Below are 21,513 nucleotides of genomic sequence, written 5' to 3'. Positions count from 1 at the left end.
GATCATGACCTGAGCCGAAGGCAGAAGCTTTAACCTCCTGAGCCACCCAGGCACCCCGAATTTGTGTTTTAAACAATTCTCTAACTGGTTCTCATGCAGCCACCCTGACACCTAATTTGAAGCCAACCATCTAATGAGGAACTAGGGGATAGAAAGGAATGTATTCTTGGGAAAGAATACAGGAAGAGATGTACAGGATTTTCTCTCTTGATTCAAGCAAGCGACTTTATCAAAACCTACCTCTTGTTGGTAAATCAATGTCCAGCCCAAGGCTGGGAACCCTACTATAAGGAAACAAGATGAATACAGCATTACTGGTATGCCACTGACCAAAGGTACTCTAATCTACATTGTGCTGAAGGTAGCAGGATGTGCCACACCAATATAGGTCACCCCAAAATAATGCCGCTTCAGTATTTTGATAATTTTGAACTGAAGGCATCTGGAAAAAATGAATGTGAGCAGAGACTTTGTCTGAATTCCCCTCATCTGCTTGAAGACAGATCCTCTAAAAGGAACTCAGTAAATTCCCTACCCTAGAGTTTCATCAACCAGAGAAGATGGACGCTTGTCACAGGAGAGGAGACTAGAAGAGGACACCACACCCAGGACAGATTTTCTCACAGACTATCACATTCCCCATTTGTTCTTCTAAGGGTGCCCTCAATCTTTCCTAAAAATCATTTACTCGAATCCCCTAAGAGTCCTACATCCCTGTTCCCCTTTCCTTATTGGGATGGTCTTTAACCCTGAATTCCAAGGATTTTCAGAGAGTTCCTCGTTCTTTCCTGGTATCCATGGTATCCATGAGGATACGTGCTCTCCCAGGTAGCCATGAGGCACCTGTGCTAAGTTGTTCTCTTATTATTGTCTTTTATTATAGGGGTCTCAGCTAAAAACTCAGAAGGGTAGAAAGAATATTAGTTTTCCTTCCCCACAACCCCATGGAAGTTTTTTCTCTTCCTTGTCTACAGCTTCTATAGGCTATAATTACAAAGCTTTTCCATCCAAGAAACCAACCTACAATATGATTTGCAAGTCAAAGCATCTGGCTGCCTTAAGGGGTAATTGTAGAAACTAATCTCAGTTAGTTTAATATTTCCCAGGGCATTTCTATCTATCTTCTTCTTGCTGTAAGCCACCTAATCCATATCCACTTTTGTTAGTATGTGGCTACTGTGGTGGGGGCCCTCCACCCCCACAAGTAACCAGGAAATGGGATTATCTTTCAAAGAAGGAACTTGAAAATCCTATGATCTCAGGATTCAGCAGATGAAGTACATAAGTAAAGGGAACAGATGGAAGATGTTCTTTCCTTCCAGGAGAGGAATGGGCACTTGTCCTCTGTGGTCAGGAGATAAGGATGGATGCTAGGGGCTCCAGCAAGTAAAAACTGCAGATGCCCTTATTCATAGTTGCCCTTTGTAGCTATCATGCAGACTGGGGGTATAGCCTACAGGCTTCAAATATTTCTCACCTGAGTTGCAAGAGCACCTTTGGTGAAATACAGTCATCTATTTAGCTTAATATTATCAAGGCAAACTGACTGCTCTAACCTTAGCAATGTCCCTGTCTGGGTGCCATGTGTAGCATGCAATCTTCCGATCACATTTTTTGCACTGGCTATGCCAATATACAAGTATTCTGCACTGGACAGCAGTTAGGTTCCCAATGCCAACGAGGAACCAGAATCCCTGGCTTTAGACATCACCTTCTTTAACCAGTGAATATGACTTGACTCTAAGGTGGGTGCACTCAAAGCAAGCTGATACCAAGTTTCAGGATTCTCCAATGAGAGCGATGCCTGCCTGGGAGACTTTGGGAGAGAATCAGCTGGTTTTCTCTAGTACATAGGAACTCTGGTGAGGTGACTTCCAATAACTTAGAAATTGGGGTGCCTGGGTGGTGCCTGGGTGGCTCAGTGGATTAAGCCTCCACCTTCGGCTCAGGTCATGATCTCAGGATCCTGAGATAGAGCCTACATCAGGCTCTCTGCTCAGCAGGGAGCCTGCTTCCTCCCTCTCTCTCTGCCTGCCTCTCTGCTTACTTGTGGTCTCTCTCTCTCTGTCAAATAAATAAATAAAATCTTAAAAGAAAAGAAAGTAAAAAAAGAAATACGAGAACTAAGGTTCTCCTCCTCACCGCCACTTCATGTTTGAAATGCTACACACACAACTTCAATCTGATGACAGTAATCATGCATCCAGCTCCCTCTGCCTTCCTGGCTTTGAATTCACTTACCTAGCTGCCAATGGAGCATTTCCACTGAGAGTTAACCTAGACTCTGCATTTTCCTTCAAACCCTCCAACCACAATATCCCACTCCCCGCCATAATAAGTAACCGAACACCAAATCCCGTGGATTTGATGTAATCTTTCTGGACTCCCCCAGTTCCCTCTCATTCTCACATCCTCTGGTTAGAAGTCTCATCATCACTAGCCTGAGTGATCCTAGTGCCTCCTAAAAGAGCCCCAGCACTGCTCCCATCTTGTTCCCAAATGTCCCTCAACACTGCCTAGTGTAAGATTCTAAAGGATAAACATGATTCACACTTAACTGTATTTGTTTCTTCTCTATGCTTCGGGTCTTGACAGAAAAACACAATTACCTCAACAAGAAATGGGTCAACATTATAAGTACTGAAACCGAAGTGGAGAAATGTTAAATTGCTTTCTATAAACTCCACAGTATATGAACACTAAATGTTACAAGTCAGATGTTATCACACAATTATTAAACCTAAAAATAATCTAAAAATGTTCAATTTGTTCCCAAATCCAAAAACTTCACTTGGTAGTTAGTAAACACACAGTGTGTTATGCAGTGAAAATCTATTTTTTTATGGTTTCATATATCAAGACCAATGAGATAATTCCTTTTCCAGGAGGGGCTTGATTCACACTCAAGTTTATACAGAAGTTATATGGATTAAGATTTAAAAATCTTAAGGATTCAGTCTATATGAATGAGATAATTGGAGGTCAAGTTAGCTCCTTTATAAAAGTTTACTCAGGTAAGAGTTACTGACTCTAAATATGCAAAATTTCTACTTAGACAACTTCACTCCTTGATAAGATAGTTCAAAATGAAAATTTCGCTCTTTCGCTTGTAAACATGCAGAAAATTTAAACAAATTGGACAAAATTTCAGTCCTCCAGGCAATTTTTCCATGTAGTTCAATTACTACTCTAAACTAAAATTTGCATTAGTGGAATATAAAGATGGAGTCTGATATACCACTAAAAGAGTTAACTTTAATCTTGTGATAACATTCAAAGCGGGAAATTGCAATTAATGTATGTCCATCACTCTTCATTTTTTCATGACAGAAACAAGGTCTGTGGAATGGGCTGTGTGGTGTGAAACTATATGGGAATGGAAGACTAAGAAACAACATATTATGAACTCTGACAAAGATCAGAACTAAATCAGTAAGTCATACCAACTCCCCAAAAACAACAACGACAATAACAACAAAACCAAAAAACTCCACAGAAAAGAAAAAAAAAACCCAAAAACCATAAAATCCCCTAAAAAGTATCCTGGAAGGACGTAGAAATTCCAAATAGGAAAATAAAAATGGTAGGAATAAAAGTTTAAAATATCCTCTATTCTGGGGCGCCTGGGTGGCTCAGTGGGTTAAAGCCTCTGCCTTCAGCTCAGGTCAAGATCCCAGAGTCCTGTCTCAGCAGGGAGCCTGCTTCCTCCCCTCCCCCTGCCTGCCTCTCTGCCTACTTGTGATCTCTGTCAAATAAATAAATAAAATCTTCCTTAAAAATCCTCTATTCTGTTAGAAAAATACTTGTAGATAGACACAGAAATACCACAAAGGGCAAATTCTGAACAAAGACCGTACATCAATGTCATCTGAAGTGCCCAGGACCTGCTCACAGAGGGCTCTAGGGTGCAAGGGCTTGGACTTGTTTTCTCGATGATCTCCTTATTTATTCTGCTATACCACCAGTTCAGAACCAATGTCTTTGGGGTTTCCCCTCTGTATTTAGTGAATTATTTATAAAATAAGACTCCATAAACATTTTTTGAGAGTACATGGCAGATGCTCTCTGAAGCCCTAGTAATGAGTCACTGAGGTTTGCGTGGCATTACATGATTTACAAAACATTTCCACACTCAATTCCAAGTGTGGGATCAAGATAGCCACTAAATGTATCTCCCAAAGTTTGCTGTAAGATTGTAAATTAGGACTTTTAGTCATGTGTTTTTATGAATGGTAAACTATGCTATTTTTTTAACCTACTCCTATTGGTCCAGGGATTATGAGGAAGTTATACAAATTTTTCTCGCAGAAATTAATAATTGAGTTATAACTCCTTGAGCCAGCAACTCTACTACTAGGGAAAATGACATAAGCATGTATATCTGCGTGTATTATAAATGAATGCTTACTTCAGGTTCATTTTTAAGAGCAAAACATTATAAACAATCTAAATATCCATAATAGCCAATCTTCATTGGTTAAATATAGTATAGCCACCACCGAACAGAATATTACACAGTTCTCAAAATTCATGGCAAAGATCTGAAGAAAAATGACCAGAACAGAATGAAAACATAGAAGTTACAAAACAAAAATGAGCTCATGAATTATAGGTGTGTATTTATATGCATAAAAAATGTCTAGAAAGAAGCTTGCCAAAATGTTAATATGAATATCTCTTTTTTGAAACCAGGAAATAGGTCAGAAATTAATTCTGCAGGGGAGTTTTCTTATTCCACCATAATCTGACTAGAGTGTTCCTTTAAACATTTTGTTTATGAGGTAATGCTTTCTCCTCAAATTGGAAGACATACAAAAATATATTTTATTGAGACCTAATTATTCGTTTGACTTTCTTTTTGGCTCCAGTCCAGACATGGTGCTGGGAATCCCAAAGGTGAGACTGGGTAAATTCCCACTTCCAAAGAGCTGTGAGGAAAAGGAGCAAATGCCATGAAGGTTGACAAGGCCCAGAAGGCATTTCTGTGACAAGAAAATGGCCCTTTTCCTCTGAGACAGTGCAGCACCATGCTAGGGCCCGTGGCCTGGTGAACAGAATACCAGCCACACGTCAGCTTGCATTTGCTCCTCTGCACACACATCTTTGGAGCAGTGCACAAACAGCACAACCATACACAGAAGCCTCGGTCATGGCTTCCTTACATTTTTCAAGTGTACAAAACCTTTAAAAGCCCTAAAATACAGTTTAACGCCTTAAGAAAAGGGAAGAGGAAGATTTTTTCCCCCCCGCCATCAGCCTACCAAATACTATGAGACTTGGTTGGCTTTCTTTTCCTGTATATACTAACCTTCTTGTGTTCCAGGAGACATCATGTTCACAGGCTCCTTCAAAGCCAGTGACTCACGTCTGCTTCAGTTATAAATCTAGACTAGATTCATCTCCTCTTTCCGTGTTTATATGTTCAGTGAGCGCATTATTCTTGCTGGTTTAATATTCAGAAAACAAACCCTGCTCTACACCCAGACCCCAAGACCTGGGTTTACACAAGTTTATTTAGATTGTGGGTGGACTTGTTAACCTTCTTGTCAATCACTCTATCCCAACTTTAACAAATAATAAAGCCAAAACCACCACCACCAAGCACCACCCCTGCCAGAAACATGCCATTTGGAGGATTTTTCAAGGTGTTGTGAAAAGTTCACAAGTATCACCCACTCTGAGGGATTCAGTCTATATGAGAACCACAACACTCACAAATTTAAACCCCAAGGGCTAGTTTAAATTGGTTCTTCATTCCCTATATGCCGACACCACAGTAACGGGTAGAAATAAAGCACCAGGGAAGAGTGGGCTGGGATGCACTCACTGGATGATGACAGGACTGTCAATCTACAACGCATTTAATCGTATCAAAGAAAGAACAAAGGGCTGGGAAAGGAAACGAGCAAAAGGAGCTCAAATTGTCAACATGTCTCGGTTTTTGAGCACTCATTCCCGTGGTGTCCAACAGCTAGTTGGCAAGCTAAGAAAAAATATACTGGCCTGGAGAGCATTGTTTATAGCAGACCACACTGGCAATTGACAAATCTATTCCATCCAAATAGGGACAAAGCCGCATGAGGATAGACAACGTGAAAATAAACATTTTAATCATGTGCTATGTTCTGCACTGCTTGCTAAATTAGTAGGTTTCTTTTACTTGCACTGAACATAGAAGACCAAGGCAAACACTAAGCCCATCCATGAAAGAAAGTGGAAGATCTTAAAAGGGACAGCAGCCCCCCAACAGAGTCACTTGTGCTAAACCCCCAGTCAGGAAACCAAAACTTAGTATCTAACCTAACTGCTGTCTTAATCCCCCAGGAATGTAACCTTAACAAGGCAACCAGAAATTACCTGGTCGGCACCCCTGGCTCTTCACGGAACTATCTGCCTGAAACAACATATTCTTTTTCTTTTCTTTTCTTTTTTTTTAAGATTTTATTTATTTGACAGAGAGAGATCACAAGTAGGCAGAGAGGCAGGCATGGCGGGGGGGAAGCAGGCTCCCCGCTGAGTGGAGAGTCTGATGCAGGACTGGATCCCAGGACCCCAAGATCGTGACCTGAGCGAAGGCAGATGATTAACCCACTGAGCCACCCAGGAGCCCCGGAACAATGCATTTTTTGCTAATGATTTCCTCTTTTAGCGTTCTTTCTGCCTGACAGCTTGATGGGACTACTTTCTTTCTTTTTTAAATAACTTATTTATTTGAGAGAGAGAGACAGAGACAATGTGAGTAGGGGGAGTGGTAGAGGGGCAAAGGGAGACAATCCTGAAACAAACTCCCCACTGAGCGTGAGCCCAACTAGGGAGCTCAATCCTAGGACCATGAGCTCAGGACCTGAGCTAAAATCAAGAGCTGGCCACTCAGCTAACCGAGCCACCCAGGCATGTGGATGGATCTTTCTATAGCTAGATGGGATGCTGGCTAATTCACGATCACTGAATCAAGCCAACTGGATCTTTAGATTCATTCAGCTGAAATTCTGTCATTTAACAATGACTTAGGTCATAGTTCAACTGTTTTCCTTTTCCAGGAGGGGCTTGATTCACACTCAAGTTTATACAGAAGTTATATGGATTAAGATTTAAAAAAAAAAAAAAAGACCAAACAAATCAACCATTCAAAACAAAGAAACAAATGAATACACTCTCCAGTAAATACAAGTTGAGCCTTTACTATCAGATATTTGTTGACTCAAATCTCAGGTAAATTATAAATTCTTTTGATCCAGCTACTTCTATTTTAGAACAGACCTGGAACGAAACACTAAAAAGATAACAAGCCTTATAAAAAGACCCTCCATTTTTTAAGTGACGTATAAAAACCTAAAATATGGCTGAAATGTTTACATAATATTTTCTAAAACTCTGAGGAAATCTCCTCAAAGATACTCTCCACATCCAACATTAATTTTAAAACAGTATTTCCTACTAAAATCCCTGATTTGAAGAAAATCATCACTTCAGAATTTCTTGAGAGCGTCCATAAGCTTTCTGTAATTGCTATTTTATCAGTGTTTCACTCTGACATGAAATCCTTCACAGTAACGGAGAACAGAAGAAATGTAACCCATCTGTACCCACTGTACATATTTATCATGTCAATTTAAAAGGTAAGGCGTTCTGTCCTGAATTCAATGTCTCAGTTTCACATAGAAGATTTTCAAGAAGGTCATCAAACTCTTTCAGCTCACGAGGATCCGCCAAGGACTGTAATTTTAACTTTAATCGGTCTCCCCGATGGCCCACTTCATGATTATATGCCTGTGCAGTATAATGTGACCAGTGCTGGAAACATTCCCACTGAACCTCCAAAAATTTTCCCCATCAGCTGCCTCCAATTCTGAATTGAGATACCAACACTTAGATATGGGACTTTGGAATTTGAAAATCCTCACTAACATGTTTGTACTGGGGTGGAGGGCAAGATTCCATTTTACAGAAAAGGAAACTAAGGCTCAGAGTAGTTAAGTAAGTTGCTCTAATTCACACAGCTTTAAAAGGGCAGAGCAGGGACCTGAACTTAGGAAGCGCTGATTCCATGAGTCTTGGCTCTTCCTCACTATCTCATTGAAGAAATGAGAAGGGTCGGGAAAAGTGAGGCAGAAATGCATTCTAGGTAAATCAAAATAAATTCATCTCCTTCACAGTTTAACCTCTGATCAGCCCTGCTTTCTGGTGGACAAAACAGTGTTATCATCTCTGCCCAGCCCCTACAAAGATAATGAATCAGGCTGTAGTCTGAAGTCATTCTTTCTGGATATCTGTTCATCTCGGCTATGCATGTCATGCTGTGTAGCTGGCAGAGAGGATCACGTAATCTAGTTAGAATAGAGCTTGTTTTGATTCCACAAATAAAAACCTGGGGAGCTGGTAAAACGGCAACAGAGAGTCTACAATAGGTCTGTCTCTGTAAACAGGACAATGTCCACCAAAGTCTCGTCACAGCTGCTCATTTCCCTCCTTGGGAGACCAGCAACATACAATAGGAGTCCACTCCTGCGAGGGTCTTGGATGGCTGCCATAAGGCAGTTTTATGAACCTTGTAGGCTATTTCCCAAACCGGAAAAGGTTTAAATATGAAAGGCACGTATTTCAAAGGTTTCTGCTCTTTTCAAGGGAAACCTCTTTCCACTTCCTCTGCTGTATTACCCTCCTCTGGCATCTCAGAAGCACAACCTGGACTCTCCTTGCTGCCTCCTTCCTCACACTATCTCTGTGCCTTCTATCTATTATGGCCAGTGCTTCAAGGAAACTGAGTGGCTTCCCTAGCAGCAATGCCATGGCCTTCACCAAACTGACAGGCTGGCAAAGGAGAATTCCAGATGAGTCATTGCTGAAGTTGATGGTGGCCTAGCACACCAATTCTCTCCCTTAAATCATAAGAAAGCTGAAGTCCAAAGGGAAATTCCCAAATCACAGCGAGGCCAAGACTAGGGCTGGCCACTGCTTTCCGCTTGGCTACAGTGCTCTTCCAGCAAAGTTATTAGAGCCGTCCCAAGTTTGTGGAAAATGAGAGCACATGGAATGTCACAAGGGAGGTGGAGAGAGAGAGAGAGAAAACCTGATATATCGCAGTGAGGATTCTTCTCAGATTCATTCTTTTTCTTATGAATTGGCAAGAAATTAAGGATTGTACTAGAATAGCTCTCTACCCATTGATTTCAAAACCTCAACTTCTGGCTATCACCTTTTATTCTCTTGACTTTTCACAGTTTATGCTTTCTCATTTGGCTGCCAAGGCCAAAAGCAATGATGGCCAGCCCAAGTGAAGCAGCTCCAGATAGTCCAAGAAGCACAGAATAGTTTTGGCCAAGACCCAACCTGCAGGGCTCTGTGCTGACCCCAACTCACAGGAGCCCCTCCTCCAGTCTCAGTGCTTTGAGCCACTGGAAGGAAAACATGGCCTGGGCAAAGTCACATGTCCATTGTCAGCCTGGGAATTAATGCTCAGGTTGTGGTGGTCTCCTGAAAACACGAGCTAACCATGCCAAGAGCCTAGATCAACTGCTGTTAAAAGAGTTTCTTAGTACCTGTTCCAGGCCCTGGGAGACAACAGAATAGGAAAACAGGAATCTGTCAAGCCCAGTTCCGGTCTGTGGAACTGCACCCTTCAGCCTGAGTACAAAAACACCACCAGGTGCCTGCAATCTGTAATCAGTGCTCTATTAAAATGCTCTCAGAAATGCCAGAATTATCCTGATTTCCACATGCAGCTGCACAAGGTCCTGTTGGGTAACTGAAGAGTCTTTACAGGTTCACTCGAGACTCCCTGGAAGCAATAACATAGATCTCCTTGGTGAGGATCCAGCACCCAATCAATGGTAAAACCTCATGTGGGAGGAATGGGTAGGCAGGCAGGCATCCTGCTCTGGACACCCGGATGCCAGAGGAGAGCCTGCAAATCTCAGGCAGTCTCAACGTCCATATGCAAATGTAGACTCTACCCCATTCAATCAGCTCCTTTGTCAGCATTAACCCCTTTTTGAATCTGCACGTTCCAAATAATAACTAACTTCTGACCTAACTAGTTGTGCTGTGTTTGACAGGGAAGAAAAATCTACCAATTGACTATGACTCTAATACTAACTTGGATTAACTGTAGTAAAAATTTTATGGTGTCACACATTAGCAAGTTACAGAGATATTCAAAACACACGTGATCAGGCTCACCATCCACGACCAGGGCCAAAGTTTAATGGCCATTTGACCCATGCCCTGACCTTACAGATGCTGGATGGTGAAAAGAAGGCTAGATTTGGGGCACCTGGGTGGCTCAGTGGGTTAAAGCCTCTGCCTTCAGCTCAGGTCATGATCCCAGGGTTCTGAGATCGAGCCCCACATCGGGCTCTCTGCTCATCAGGGAGCCTGCTTCCTCCTCTCTTTCTCTGCCAAATAAATAAATAAAGTCTTTAAAAAACAAAGGCTATATTTGCCATCAGATGATCTATGTCTGAACTCTACCTTTGCCTTTACTTTGTGAATAATTATGAGTAAAATCCTGTATCTCTAAGAATTGTTATCTTCATCTTTAAAATTTTATTTTATTTTATTTGTTCATTTATTTTAGAGAGAGAGAGAGAACATGAGTAGAGGGAGAGAATCTCAAGCAGATTTCATGTTGAGTGTGGAGCCCCACACCGGGTTTGATATCAGGACCCTGAGATCACCACCTGAGCTGAAATCAAGAGTTGGATGCTTCCATGACAGAGATCCAGGTGCTCCTTGTTATCTTCATCTTTAAAATGGGATAGCATCACCCACCTCGCAAGACTGTCGTGTTGAAGGAGGAGGTTAGAAAGTCAGTTCTCTGGGTCAGCCTGCTCCCACCCAGGTGTCCTGGTCCTTGAAAGGCAGACAAGCATGTAAGCATGTCAGTTTAGATCTGCAAAAGCATATGCACGTCACAGTGCATCCTGCAAACCTCCCCTCAAATGATACCTTCCCACCTTGTGAAGGAAGCAGAGAGGTCCTGTCTCTCCTCGACAGGTAAAGCGAACAAAGCTCAGAGATGGGACCTACCTTGATGACTCTGCTGGACTTAGCCAGGAAGGAGAGGAGTTTTCCTCCTGCAATCCTGTCCTGGGTCCACTGTGCCCCTCCTGCCATTCGGAACTGCCTGCCAGCTTATGCAAGAAATTAATGACAGAGCCAATTTATGCCCCAAGATGGACGGAAGTATTGTGACTTGGGAGAGATGAGGAACTCTGTAGACGTAAAAAGAAAAGAGCAAGAAAAGACACAAAGAGCAGAGCTGGGATAAGACACAGGATTCCTCACTTACTCAATTTGCAGTACTGTCCCAGACACCAAGGGGAGCACGGTCAACACCATCCTTCCCCTCATGGAGCTTCCATTCTAGTGGGTAAGGACAATCAATAAGCAAACAGACCAATGTGACAGTTGAAAAGAAAATCAATTTAGACAAGTCCTGGGGGTTCAGCAAGTAAACCAAGGGATAAAGAATAGTAGTCACTATCATTCACCATCAGCCATTGGACAAGGAGATCAAACACTGTGGAGGCAAAGCTCTTCAAACCTTCTAAGCAGATGTTTATCTGATTCTGATAAATATTTCTGTTCTGGCACATATTGTCCTGTGTCATCACAGGTGACAAAGAAACTCTACCTAGGGACAGTCCCTGCCTTCCTTCATTCAACACACATTCAGTGAATAATTACTATGACCTGGGATCCACACAAGACATGGAGATTACAGGCAAATGAAATATATTCGCAGTAGAAAGAGTCAAGAGAGACAAGGAACACAGGCAGGCAACGGACTACATGGGAAGGTAAAACCGCCATTCCACAGCCTCAGAAGGGGGAGGTACTTTAATCCTTCAGAGGCTGGTGATCAGGAGATACTTAACTCTGTTAAGCTTACCCTCAAAATGTAATTAAAGAATTTAATTAGGTCTTCCTGCATGGATTACACAGGGCGATCTGCTGCCACAGAAAGCCACAGAAGCTGCTGGCTCTGAGTGAATGACCTAGCACATATGCCTCAGCTTCCACCTGTGATCTGCACGAGGGCTATGGCCTGGACTGCTGCAGCTAGGAGACAAACACACCTGACCTGAGGTGAGTGTGGAGGATGCCGCAGGGACACATTTCTGAAAAGACCCTGTATCTTCGTTGAACAGCAAGAGGAAACTCTGGGTACGAGCATGGGGTATGAGCATGGGGAAAAAGAAGTGGTCACAGGAAAGCTGCCACAGGAAAAAGGTGTCCGAGACAATATAAACTCAACTGTCCACGGTTGGTGGGGGATGGGGAGGTGCAGGGTAAGGGGGTGGGGTGGGAGATGAAAGAAAAACTAGTTTTAAAATGTTCAACCCCTCACCTGTTAACAGAAGCGGGATGTCTGGATAGACCCTGAGGTTATAAATGGGTAGTTTGCAAAAGTGAGTTTTCCTGGCCCATGCACATTTAACAAATATATATTTGAGGTAAAACAATCTTCCAGTTTCTCTTGAAAACTGGATCTGGCAACACTCAGTCTGCACAACCCCCACCCCAAGCTATCACCATCTCTATAATCCCCAAATTTATCAGTCTACTCTACTCCCATTTTTTTTTTTTTTTGTCCAAACTAAGACTTAATAATGTCAATTGATCTTCATCTAAAATGCTCTTGTTTTTTCTTATATCTGGCCTTGTCATTAATTTATTCCTCTCTGGTTATTGACTATAAAGAATTTGGTGTAGATTTATTAGCATATAATAATACTATATAAATTTATTAGCATGCTTGGGAAAGTTGTAAAAATGTATAAAAAAGGAAGAGCATAGTTAAAAAAAAAAAAGGTCCTGTTCAAAGGGAGAGTAAAACAGAGATCGAGAAAGCATCACATGAATTTTGAGGAATTAAACCAAGGGCATCAAAACAAACAAAAATAAGCCAAATATTCTTACCGCATAGTCATCTCAGAAGTTTTAATAAACATTTTATATTCTCACACATACACCTCGACCCCTGCCAAGCCAACTGCTCCAAGGAAATACCACGGAACAGGCTCTACAGGCACAAGTACAAAGTAAGGTAAGCTGGGGAGGGAGGGGACTCGACCAGTCTCATACACAGCCAACTGAACAGCCTTCTGGAGGCCACTCCAGTTAAACTTACTGAAGTTCTGGAAATAGGCACAAAAGCAATTCTACTCCTAAGAACTTATCCTAAGAAAATGGAACACAAGGGCAAAGACACATATTCATCTACTCTTCTGGTGTTCTTTTTTTTTTTTTTTTTAAGATTTTCTTCATTTATTTGAGAGAAGAGAGCAAGCACAAGCAAGGGGAGTGGCAGAGGGAGAAGCAGACTCTCTGCTGAGCAGGGAGCCCAAACACAGGGCTCAATCCCAGGACCCTAAGATCACGATCTGAGTCAATGGTATCACGATCTGAGTCAAAGGCAGATGCTCAACCAACTGAGCCACCCAGGTGCCCCCTCTTTTGGCATTCTTAAAACAGCAGCTTAGTAGTTTTCTTTCCTTGATGTCCTATTTAATCTCTATATATAACCTTCAAGAATCAATGTTCCACAGAAACATAAGAACTGAAATGTCACCTATTCATGTTTTCATCCTTTCAACCAGGCATTTCAATGACTATCTACCATGTTCCACGTCTGCACTGGAACTCAAGATAATCGTTGCACATGGAGCTATGGCAGGGCGGGCATGGTGAGGAGACCATGCTAGAAGCAGCGCTGGACCTTTACGTGGCCCAGTGACTACTGCTCTCCTAAGCATCCCTAGCTCTGGATGGTTGTGTCACTGTGATGGCTCATGGAATGGTTTCTCATTGGGTAAGCTCAACCCAATACAGCAAAAGCTGGGACACACTAAAGAGAAAGAGGGCAGAGTTGGGAATTAGGAACTTTTCCTAGCTAAATTAAGACTAAACAAATAGCCTATGTTAAAAAACAAAAAACAACAAAAAAAAAAACAACAACCAACCAACACTTCAATGCTTTATTTTGAAGTTAGATGGTATTGGTTGATGTCTACAGCACTCCTTGATGCTTAGTTATTTACGAAATGACTATGCTGATTTCCTCTATTCTAATTCTACTCCTAATTTATCTTATAGTTCTCAGTGGTATGTAAATATAAAGACAGCTCACTGTACTCACAGAGATAGAAGAAGTGCAAATGATTAAATGCAAATGCTAAAGTCATGTCAATACAGAGCAGAAAACTAAATTTTAGGGGTTTTTTCCCCCTATGCAATTAACTTAGAACCCACATGGAAATTAGCCAAGAAAGCAAGCTCAGAAATAAACAAGCTTGATTACAGAATCCAAGCCCCATAGATACCTACTCTATTACAAAATTAGAGTGCTCTAAATTCTTAACAAGGGTAGAAGGGAAAAAATTTTGAAAAAATTCTGGTTTGAGATGCATCCACTGAGCTGATATTTCTGTTCTATGTCACATGATTAACTACTGAAGGACTCATTAAAAACAACAACAACAACAACAATAACAATAAAAAACCCAACAAAAACAAAACCCCCTCCAAACCAGATTTTAACAAGGAAAGGCACAGGAAGAAAACAGAAGCTACACCCAACAGACAACTTGGAAGTAGTTGTTGAAGATCAAGGAACTCATTTCATGGTAAAAGAGGAGAGAAGACAAGCAAAGGATTTAGGAGTAAGGGCTCCTCCAAGAAACCTTCCTAGTTCCAAGCATCTGGCCTAGAATGCCAGCAAGGAGGTGTCCCATCACCAGATTTGGGGTCTATTCTACTAGACAGAGTGTAGGCTGAGCCAGTGACCCACATATGATGTGGCTTTCTTACAGTTAGATTAAGAGGAGGCAATTTTTTCTCCGCCTTTTAAAAACATGACATTAGGAGTTTTCACTACCACACATAGGCTATGTCAGTGTTGTGTGTAATATGTAATCCACAGATTGGGGAAAGGCTAAACTGATGATGAGAGGGCTCAAATTGAAATGGACATCACTGAGAACTGTGGATTCAGACTGGATGATGCTTCTTAAGTGGCCTCTTGACTGCTCTTCAGTGTAGCAGCTGTGGTCTGGGATGCTTCCTGCTGGGGAAAGAGTAAGTGAATGTGTGCTTTTACGTATGAGAAACAGATTGCATTAGAAGAGAGAATCTTTGGTATTGTGTATAGGAAATGAGTTATGGGCCAGGCACAGAAGGGATATACTGGATAAGTCCCAATACAGGATTCCTCATTTCTCACTTTATACTTCGGAGGGGAGCTGGCCAGTCTCCAGCTTTTATGAACTATATGGGTACACATCCCCAGTCCAAGCTGGGTAGAACAGGGGAGGGCTCTTGACCAGATTGTGAAAGGAAACTGAGCTCATGCCCCAAACAGCAGTGGGAGCTGAAGCTTTAAGGGTCAGTCATGATGTAGAGAGAGGCTAAGAGGAGAAGACAGATCACACAGAAGCAAAAGTTACAGACAAAATGGATCTATAGATTGAGTAAAGGATAGTGCAGATAGAGCACTCACATGAGAGGGAGACAGAAAGAGAGAGAGGGAAGGAAGCATCCTGAGGTGACTGTGTTTAACTGTTTCCAATTTCTACACAGGGTTATGAAAAACTATTTTCTCTACATGAAATGAATTGTTGTAACTTGTTAACAAAAAACTAAAAGCAATGAACACTGGCAAATAATTAATATCTGCAAGTATGTGTCTCGCTTTCTTTATTCAGATATTAGGCCTAATACCTGCCCAAATCTGTTCCCTCCAGGTCACCAGGAGAGCACCGTCAGATCAACGCCAATGTGTAATTCGTTGTTTCTGAGGGGCGCGGAGAGTAAAATGACAGCAAGCTCAGAGTTTTAAATAAACAGAGAACTTTCCTTGCCTGCGCTAGACGCTCCCCTCACTGAGCTTTTATTGCCCCTAAAGGCAAGACAAATCCAGTCAAAAGACATATTAATGCAAAATGACTTCTGTACTTTATGTAAGGGGAAAATCAACCAATTCAAGGTTATGATTCCCATAATATCAAACCACACTAAATATGTCATCTAAAAAAAAGAAGAAGAAGAAGAAGAATGCCTAGAAGACAAACATTGGTAACAGACAAGTAGATCTCTCAGAAGTGCCTTTTCTCCATGACTGCACAGCCTCAAGGGCCCTCCTCCTCGCACAGGGCTTCTGGCTGGGGAGCTGGCAGACCACCCCCACCTCACCGCATGACCTCTACATCCACTCCCAGCACCCAAGTGGCACAGTAGTACCCAAGGCACCTGGCAGCTTCCTCCCAATTTGGTTCCTCTTCACCACCCACTGCTTCTCTCCAGGCTGTGTTAGGTTTCCCCTTTTATACCACGTGTGCACAGCTTTGTCGCTGGGCTTAGCACTTCAAAGGGAATCATGATGCACTCTGGCTTTCTTCCAGCTTCTCCCACCAGCTTTCAGTCTCCTTCACAAACTTCTCCACTACTTTTGCTCTTTCCTGAAAGGTGGCTATTTATTCCTCTGGGTTCTACCCAATGTGCTCCTCTCTCTGAATTCTACAGTCTCCCTTAGTAGCCTCATTCATTCTTAAACCTCAAGAACCACCAATAGGCTGAAGACATACCATGTCTACATCTTCTGACCAGATATTTGCGATGAATTTCTACCTGGATGAGCCACAGGCACCTTGAACTCAATAAGCCCCAAACTGAGTGGATCATCTTCCCCTAAATGGTTTCAGTTCTATGTTCCTATCTTGGTAAAGGGCACCACCAAACACCTGCATCAGAGATGCAAGCTTCTCCCTTAATTCTTCCCCTTCTTGATTTCCTCTGACCTATTCCCTCTTTCCTCCCCAAATTCTAATTCTAGGTTCTAAATCTCTCCACATCTACCCACTTCTCTTTCTCTCTTGTCCTGGTCCTAAGGAAGGCTGCCATCACCTCGTCTGGATGGCAATCTCTGAACTGATCACCTGGTACCCAGGACTGTCCCCTGCAATCCACTTCCTACAGTGAAGCTAGAGCTCCTTTCCTGAAATGCCTAGGGCAGATGACCTATCAGTGGCCTCCCGCCCAAAGCCACCCCTTTTGTATTCTGCTCTGTGATGCTGGAGCTAGAAGTTGGCCAACCACACATCCCAGATTCCCTTGCAACTGGCTTCTTGTTAAATTCTGCTAATGGGAGCCACTGTCAGGAGACTGGAAGGCAGAGGTGGGGAGAAGAACTCTCTTCCAGCTCCTTTTGGACTCAGCAGCACTCTAGTTCCCCCTTGCTTTTAGCATTCTAACCATGAACCCTTCTTGTTAACTAATACCAGCCATAAGGCTATGCCTCCCCTGAGGCCCAAGCACCTCCCTAGCAGTTCTATGGTGGTCTCCACTTGGAGCTTCGGCATTTGGTTAATTAGCCATTGTTCTCCCAAGCCCTAGAGATGGCAGCTGCTTCCTGAAGACACTAATCTCTAGGTTACCTCTGCTTCTGCTACTCACTCAGCCTTCTAAAATCCTATGTGTCCAATCTGAAATACTAACATCGTGTCTATTTTCTGACTGCACCCTGATGGAGACAGAACTTGCTTCCCAGGAGATAAACCCTAAAAATGGTATTCTAGGATTGGGTCACTTACCCCTTTGACCTTGGATGATGATGACCTCATGCCTCCCTCTGGTACATTCTGTATATAATAACTACTGTGATTTTTATAGAACATCTAACATCACCTCAATGGCTTGCTCCTGCCATCAGGAAAGTGGGTTTGATGAGGGTCTCAGGATTCTAGAGCTACTATTTCTCTCTCCAGGTTCCCTTCTGACCATTACTTCCTCCCCACCTCATGCTCCAAGCTACACCTCTTCGGAGCTCCTTTCCATTTGAGAACAACTGTGCCTCTTTCACTCCCTTCAGGAGGCTCTTTCTCCAGTTTTGTACATCGTGTCCCTAATCTTCTCGGTTCACCTAGTTAACTTCTGCTTAGCTTCGAAAGCATTTTCTCTAAAAAGTCTTCCCAGATCTGCATGTACCCAGTGTAGCAGTAATGATGCTGCCTATTAACTCTGAGTATTTACTGTGTATTCCCCACAAAGCCATGATTTCTGGGAAGATGAGCACTACGTTTAACTTGTTCACAGTTTTAGTTTCACATAGTGTTTAGTAATTGTTTGTTGAATGAATGCATGAATCATGAATGAGAAAGTACACATTAATTCCCACTATGGAGATCTGGAAATGCTTCTTTAAAAAGACAGAATTTTGTACTGGGCCATTAGACACAATTTCTGGCACTTAGAAATTTTATAGAAAAGATTTTCCTGAACTTCCATGGACTCCCTAACAAAACAGATAAAGAGATTTATTTTTCTTTTAGGGATATCCACATTCTCAAGTAGCTCTTGGAAAATAGGCTTCTTGGGAATCTATCTTTGGGATTTATCCATAAGCCAACCACCTAGATAAAGCTAACTTAGAGAAAAAAAAAAAAAAAAGCTAACTTAGAAATATAGCAACTAAACTCACTTGGATGTTTATCAGCTTATATTCTCCCCTTTTAAAAGGCCTACACTGCTCCCAACATCTGTTCTAAAATAAAATGTATACTGAGACCCCGGTAAAAAAAAAAAAAAAAAAAAAAAAAAAAAAAAAGCTAACTTAGAAATACAGCAACTAAACTCACTTGGATGTTTATCAGCTTACATTCTCCCCTTTTGAAAGGCCTACACTGCTCCCAACATCTATTCTAAAATAAAATGTATACTGAGACCCCGGTAAACTTACTATATTGCTTTCTTTCAAAAATCTCACACACACCAAATTTTAGAAACTGCTTTAAACCAAGTATGTTATAAACCTGAACATTACTTTCAGAACACAGTAAGTAGAAAGGAAAGTGCTTCGGTAAGATAAAAATCTTTATATTGATCTCTGTATAGATTTACTCTATAAATTAGAGATGTGTTTCCATATTTGGAACCCATTCTCCCCCTCCAAATAGAGAAAGAGCTAACTAAGTTTTCCTACAGTTTTTTAACTTCATGGGTCACAGTACCATATCTATATGAATTTTAATTCTCAAAACATATCTTCAATACTTGAAATGTATTTATAATGAAATACATCAAACATCAGCCAAAAACTTCCAGGTTAATGTTTTTTAATGCTTCCTGGCTAGTGACCAGACTTGTTTCTGCTAAGTAAACATAGCAATATTTTGCAGTTCAAAGGTTTTAGTCCTTAGAAATTTGTTAATCATTTACTATTTTTTCCTCTTGATCTCTTGGTGACAAAAATTTTTAGCACAAGTCAATGATGGCACAGATTTCTCCTTATTTATTTTCAGGTGATTATATTAGGACTACCCTGGCATGAGGTTAAAGCAGCACAGCAACACAAAAGAAGAAATCTTTTTTTTTTTAAAGATTTTATTTATTTATGTGATAGAGATCACAAGTAGGCAGAGAGGCAGGTAGAGAGAGAGGAGGAAGCAGTTTCCCTGCTGAGCAGGGCTTGAGCCAAAGGTCCTGAAATCAGGACCTGAGCCAAAGGCAGAGGCTTAACCCACTGAGCCACCCAGGCACCCTAAGAAGAAATTCTTTGAAGTGGTTTAGCTTTACAGGGTATAAAAGTAACAATAAAAAACAAAGGGCGGGGGTACTATTTGGGGCACAGTCGTTAAGTGTCCGCCTTCGGCTCAGGTCATGATCCCGGGGTGCTGGGATCGAGCTCCAAATTGGGCTCCCTGCTTGATGGGGAGCCTGCTTCTCCTTCTCCCACTCCCCCTGCTAGTGTTCCATCTCTCTCTGTGTCTCTCTCTGTCAAATATATAAAATCTTTTTAAAAAAATGGGAATATTCTCTTGATTTTGACAGTAGATCAAATACCTGGTCCTGCCCCCTTTCTCCCTGCCTTCCTGACTCCCACCAAATTCCTTGGTAAACATGCAATTGTCAGCCTCAATTGGGCTTGTGCTACCTGAATCTCTCAGCCGAGTTTCCCTAGTCACATCCCAAGAAATCCATTTAAAACAAGTCCCCAAATCCCTTCTGTTGTGAGTTTTCAGTTAAATCTCAACTGTCTCATTCTTGGCATCACATAGAGCTCCCTTGTTTCTCTCTTTTCAGAAAAGGGGAGGGAACGGACGGGGAGAGAAAGGGAGCAGAGACAGCCCCAGCACACACCAAAGACACTGGAACAAATGGGAATATACCCTTTCAGAGAACAGACAGCTAAAAATGTCAAAGTACAAAGTAAAAAAGTTTAGGCCATAATTCAGAGGTAGTGCTCTGAAGCCAGCTTGCCTGTGGCGTGAGTCACAGTTCTGACTACTGTTTCTCTTTGACCTTACCATGTGATATGCCTCCTTGTGCCTGCCTTGATCTCCTCGTCTGTAAAATAATAAAATGATATATATACACATATATTCATATAAAATATAAATTTAATATGTTTAAATTATCTATTAAGAATATTTAAAATAAATATTAATAAAATGTTAAAATCTATTTAAATATTTATTTAAAATATTAGCTATATTTAAAATAAATAAATTTATATTTTATATAACATATAAAATAATATTGATATTAATACCTGCCTCATAATTACTGCTGGTCATGAGGAGCAAATGACATTAATTTATGTAAAATGTTTAGAATAGTACCCACAGTGGATGATTCAGTAAGTGTTACCTATTATCATTTCCACTGTGTCCTGAAAACGAGAGCCTGTTCACAGAAATTAAAGAAAATTGAAAAAAAAAATCAATAAGGAATCAGAGCTATGAAAGAAGAAAAATGGCAAGAAGATGGGCATGAAGGAGAGAAGCACTTAGGTCTGATGAGAAAGGACACTGAACACAGATGTGCAGACAAACCAGAGGTAAGAAGAAATTAGGCCAAGATGGAAACAAATTTAAGGAGGAAGGAAGCAGGGACTTCAAAAGAGCTTAGTGACGCAGTCATAGAGTCTTCACACCTGAAAATGGCTCTAGTGTCCTGCTTGGCCAGGGTCTTCCACTAGTGCTCCTCCTGGCCCCCCACGGAAGCCGCTCTGAAGATGCACAGAGGGAGGCCTCATCATCGCTTCCCACCTGCCAGCTACAATAGCTCACAGCTCCACTTTTATCTGCTCTATTTGCTCCTAATGTAAAATATGATTTCTTCAACTAAAATGTTCTATTTTTAAAGAAAAAGAGGAAAAAATTAAAGCACAGGAGGTCACTGATCTAGTCCAACACTCTCAATGAACAGATTAGGAATCTGAGGCCCAGAGAGCAGAAGAGACTTTGTCTGAACTCGTACAGCATCTCTGGGACAGAAGCCAGAAGGAGCAACTTCCTGACTCACAGGCCAGAATCCTTTCCCCTCTTGCCCATGTGCATGATTCTCACCACCCACCCACCCCAGTGACAACACTCACCTCTCCAAGTGCTCACCAGCTGCAGCCAGTACATCTGCTGGTACTTCACAAATGCGTATCTGACACCGTCACCCACATCTTTACTCTCCCTTGTTCCCTCTGCCATCTACTCACCTCTCAGATTCCAGATTAAACAG

The 21,513-nt window shown here is 41.7% G+C and overlaps 1 protein-coding gene across 3 annotated transcripts in view; it reads right to left on the bottom strand.

Annotated features, from left to right (window-relative positions):
• The window catches only part of STXBP6 (syntaxin binding protein 6), a 255,709-nt gene that overhangs the window by 176,787 nt on the left and 57,409 nt on the right, over nucleotides 1-21,513 (bottom strand). The window contains exon 1 of one of the 3 annotated variants that reach the window (XM_044231553.1): nucleotides 5,309-5,368. The exons of the other annotated variants lie outside the window; for them this stretch is intronic. Coding sequence (XP_044087488.1) covers nucleotides 5,309-5,333 — 25 coding nt within the window. The 5' untranslated portion in view covers nucleotides 5,334-5,368. Of the gene's footprint in view, nucleotides 1-5,308; nucleotides 5,369-21,513 lie in introns of those variants that run through there. 3 annotated transcript variants of the gene reach the window in all.

Source organism: Neovison vison, chromosome 13 (genome assembly GCF_020171115.1).
Source record: "Neovison vison isolate M4711 chromosome 13, ASM_NN_V1, whole genome shotgun sequence".
NCBI lineage: Eukaryota > Metazoa > Chordata > Mammalia > Carnivora > Mustelidae > Neogale > Neogale vison.
Note: the sequence above shows the minus strand (reverse complement) of the source record. Positions and strands in the feature narration are given on the sequence as shown.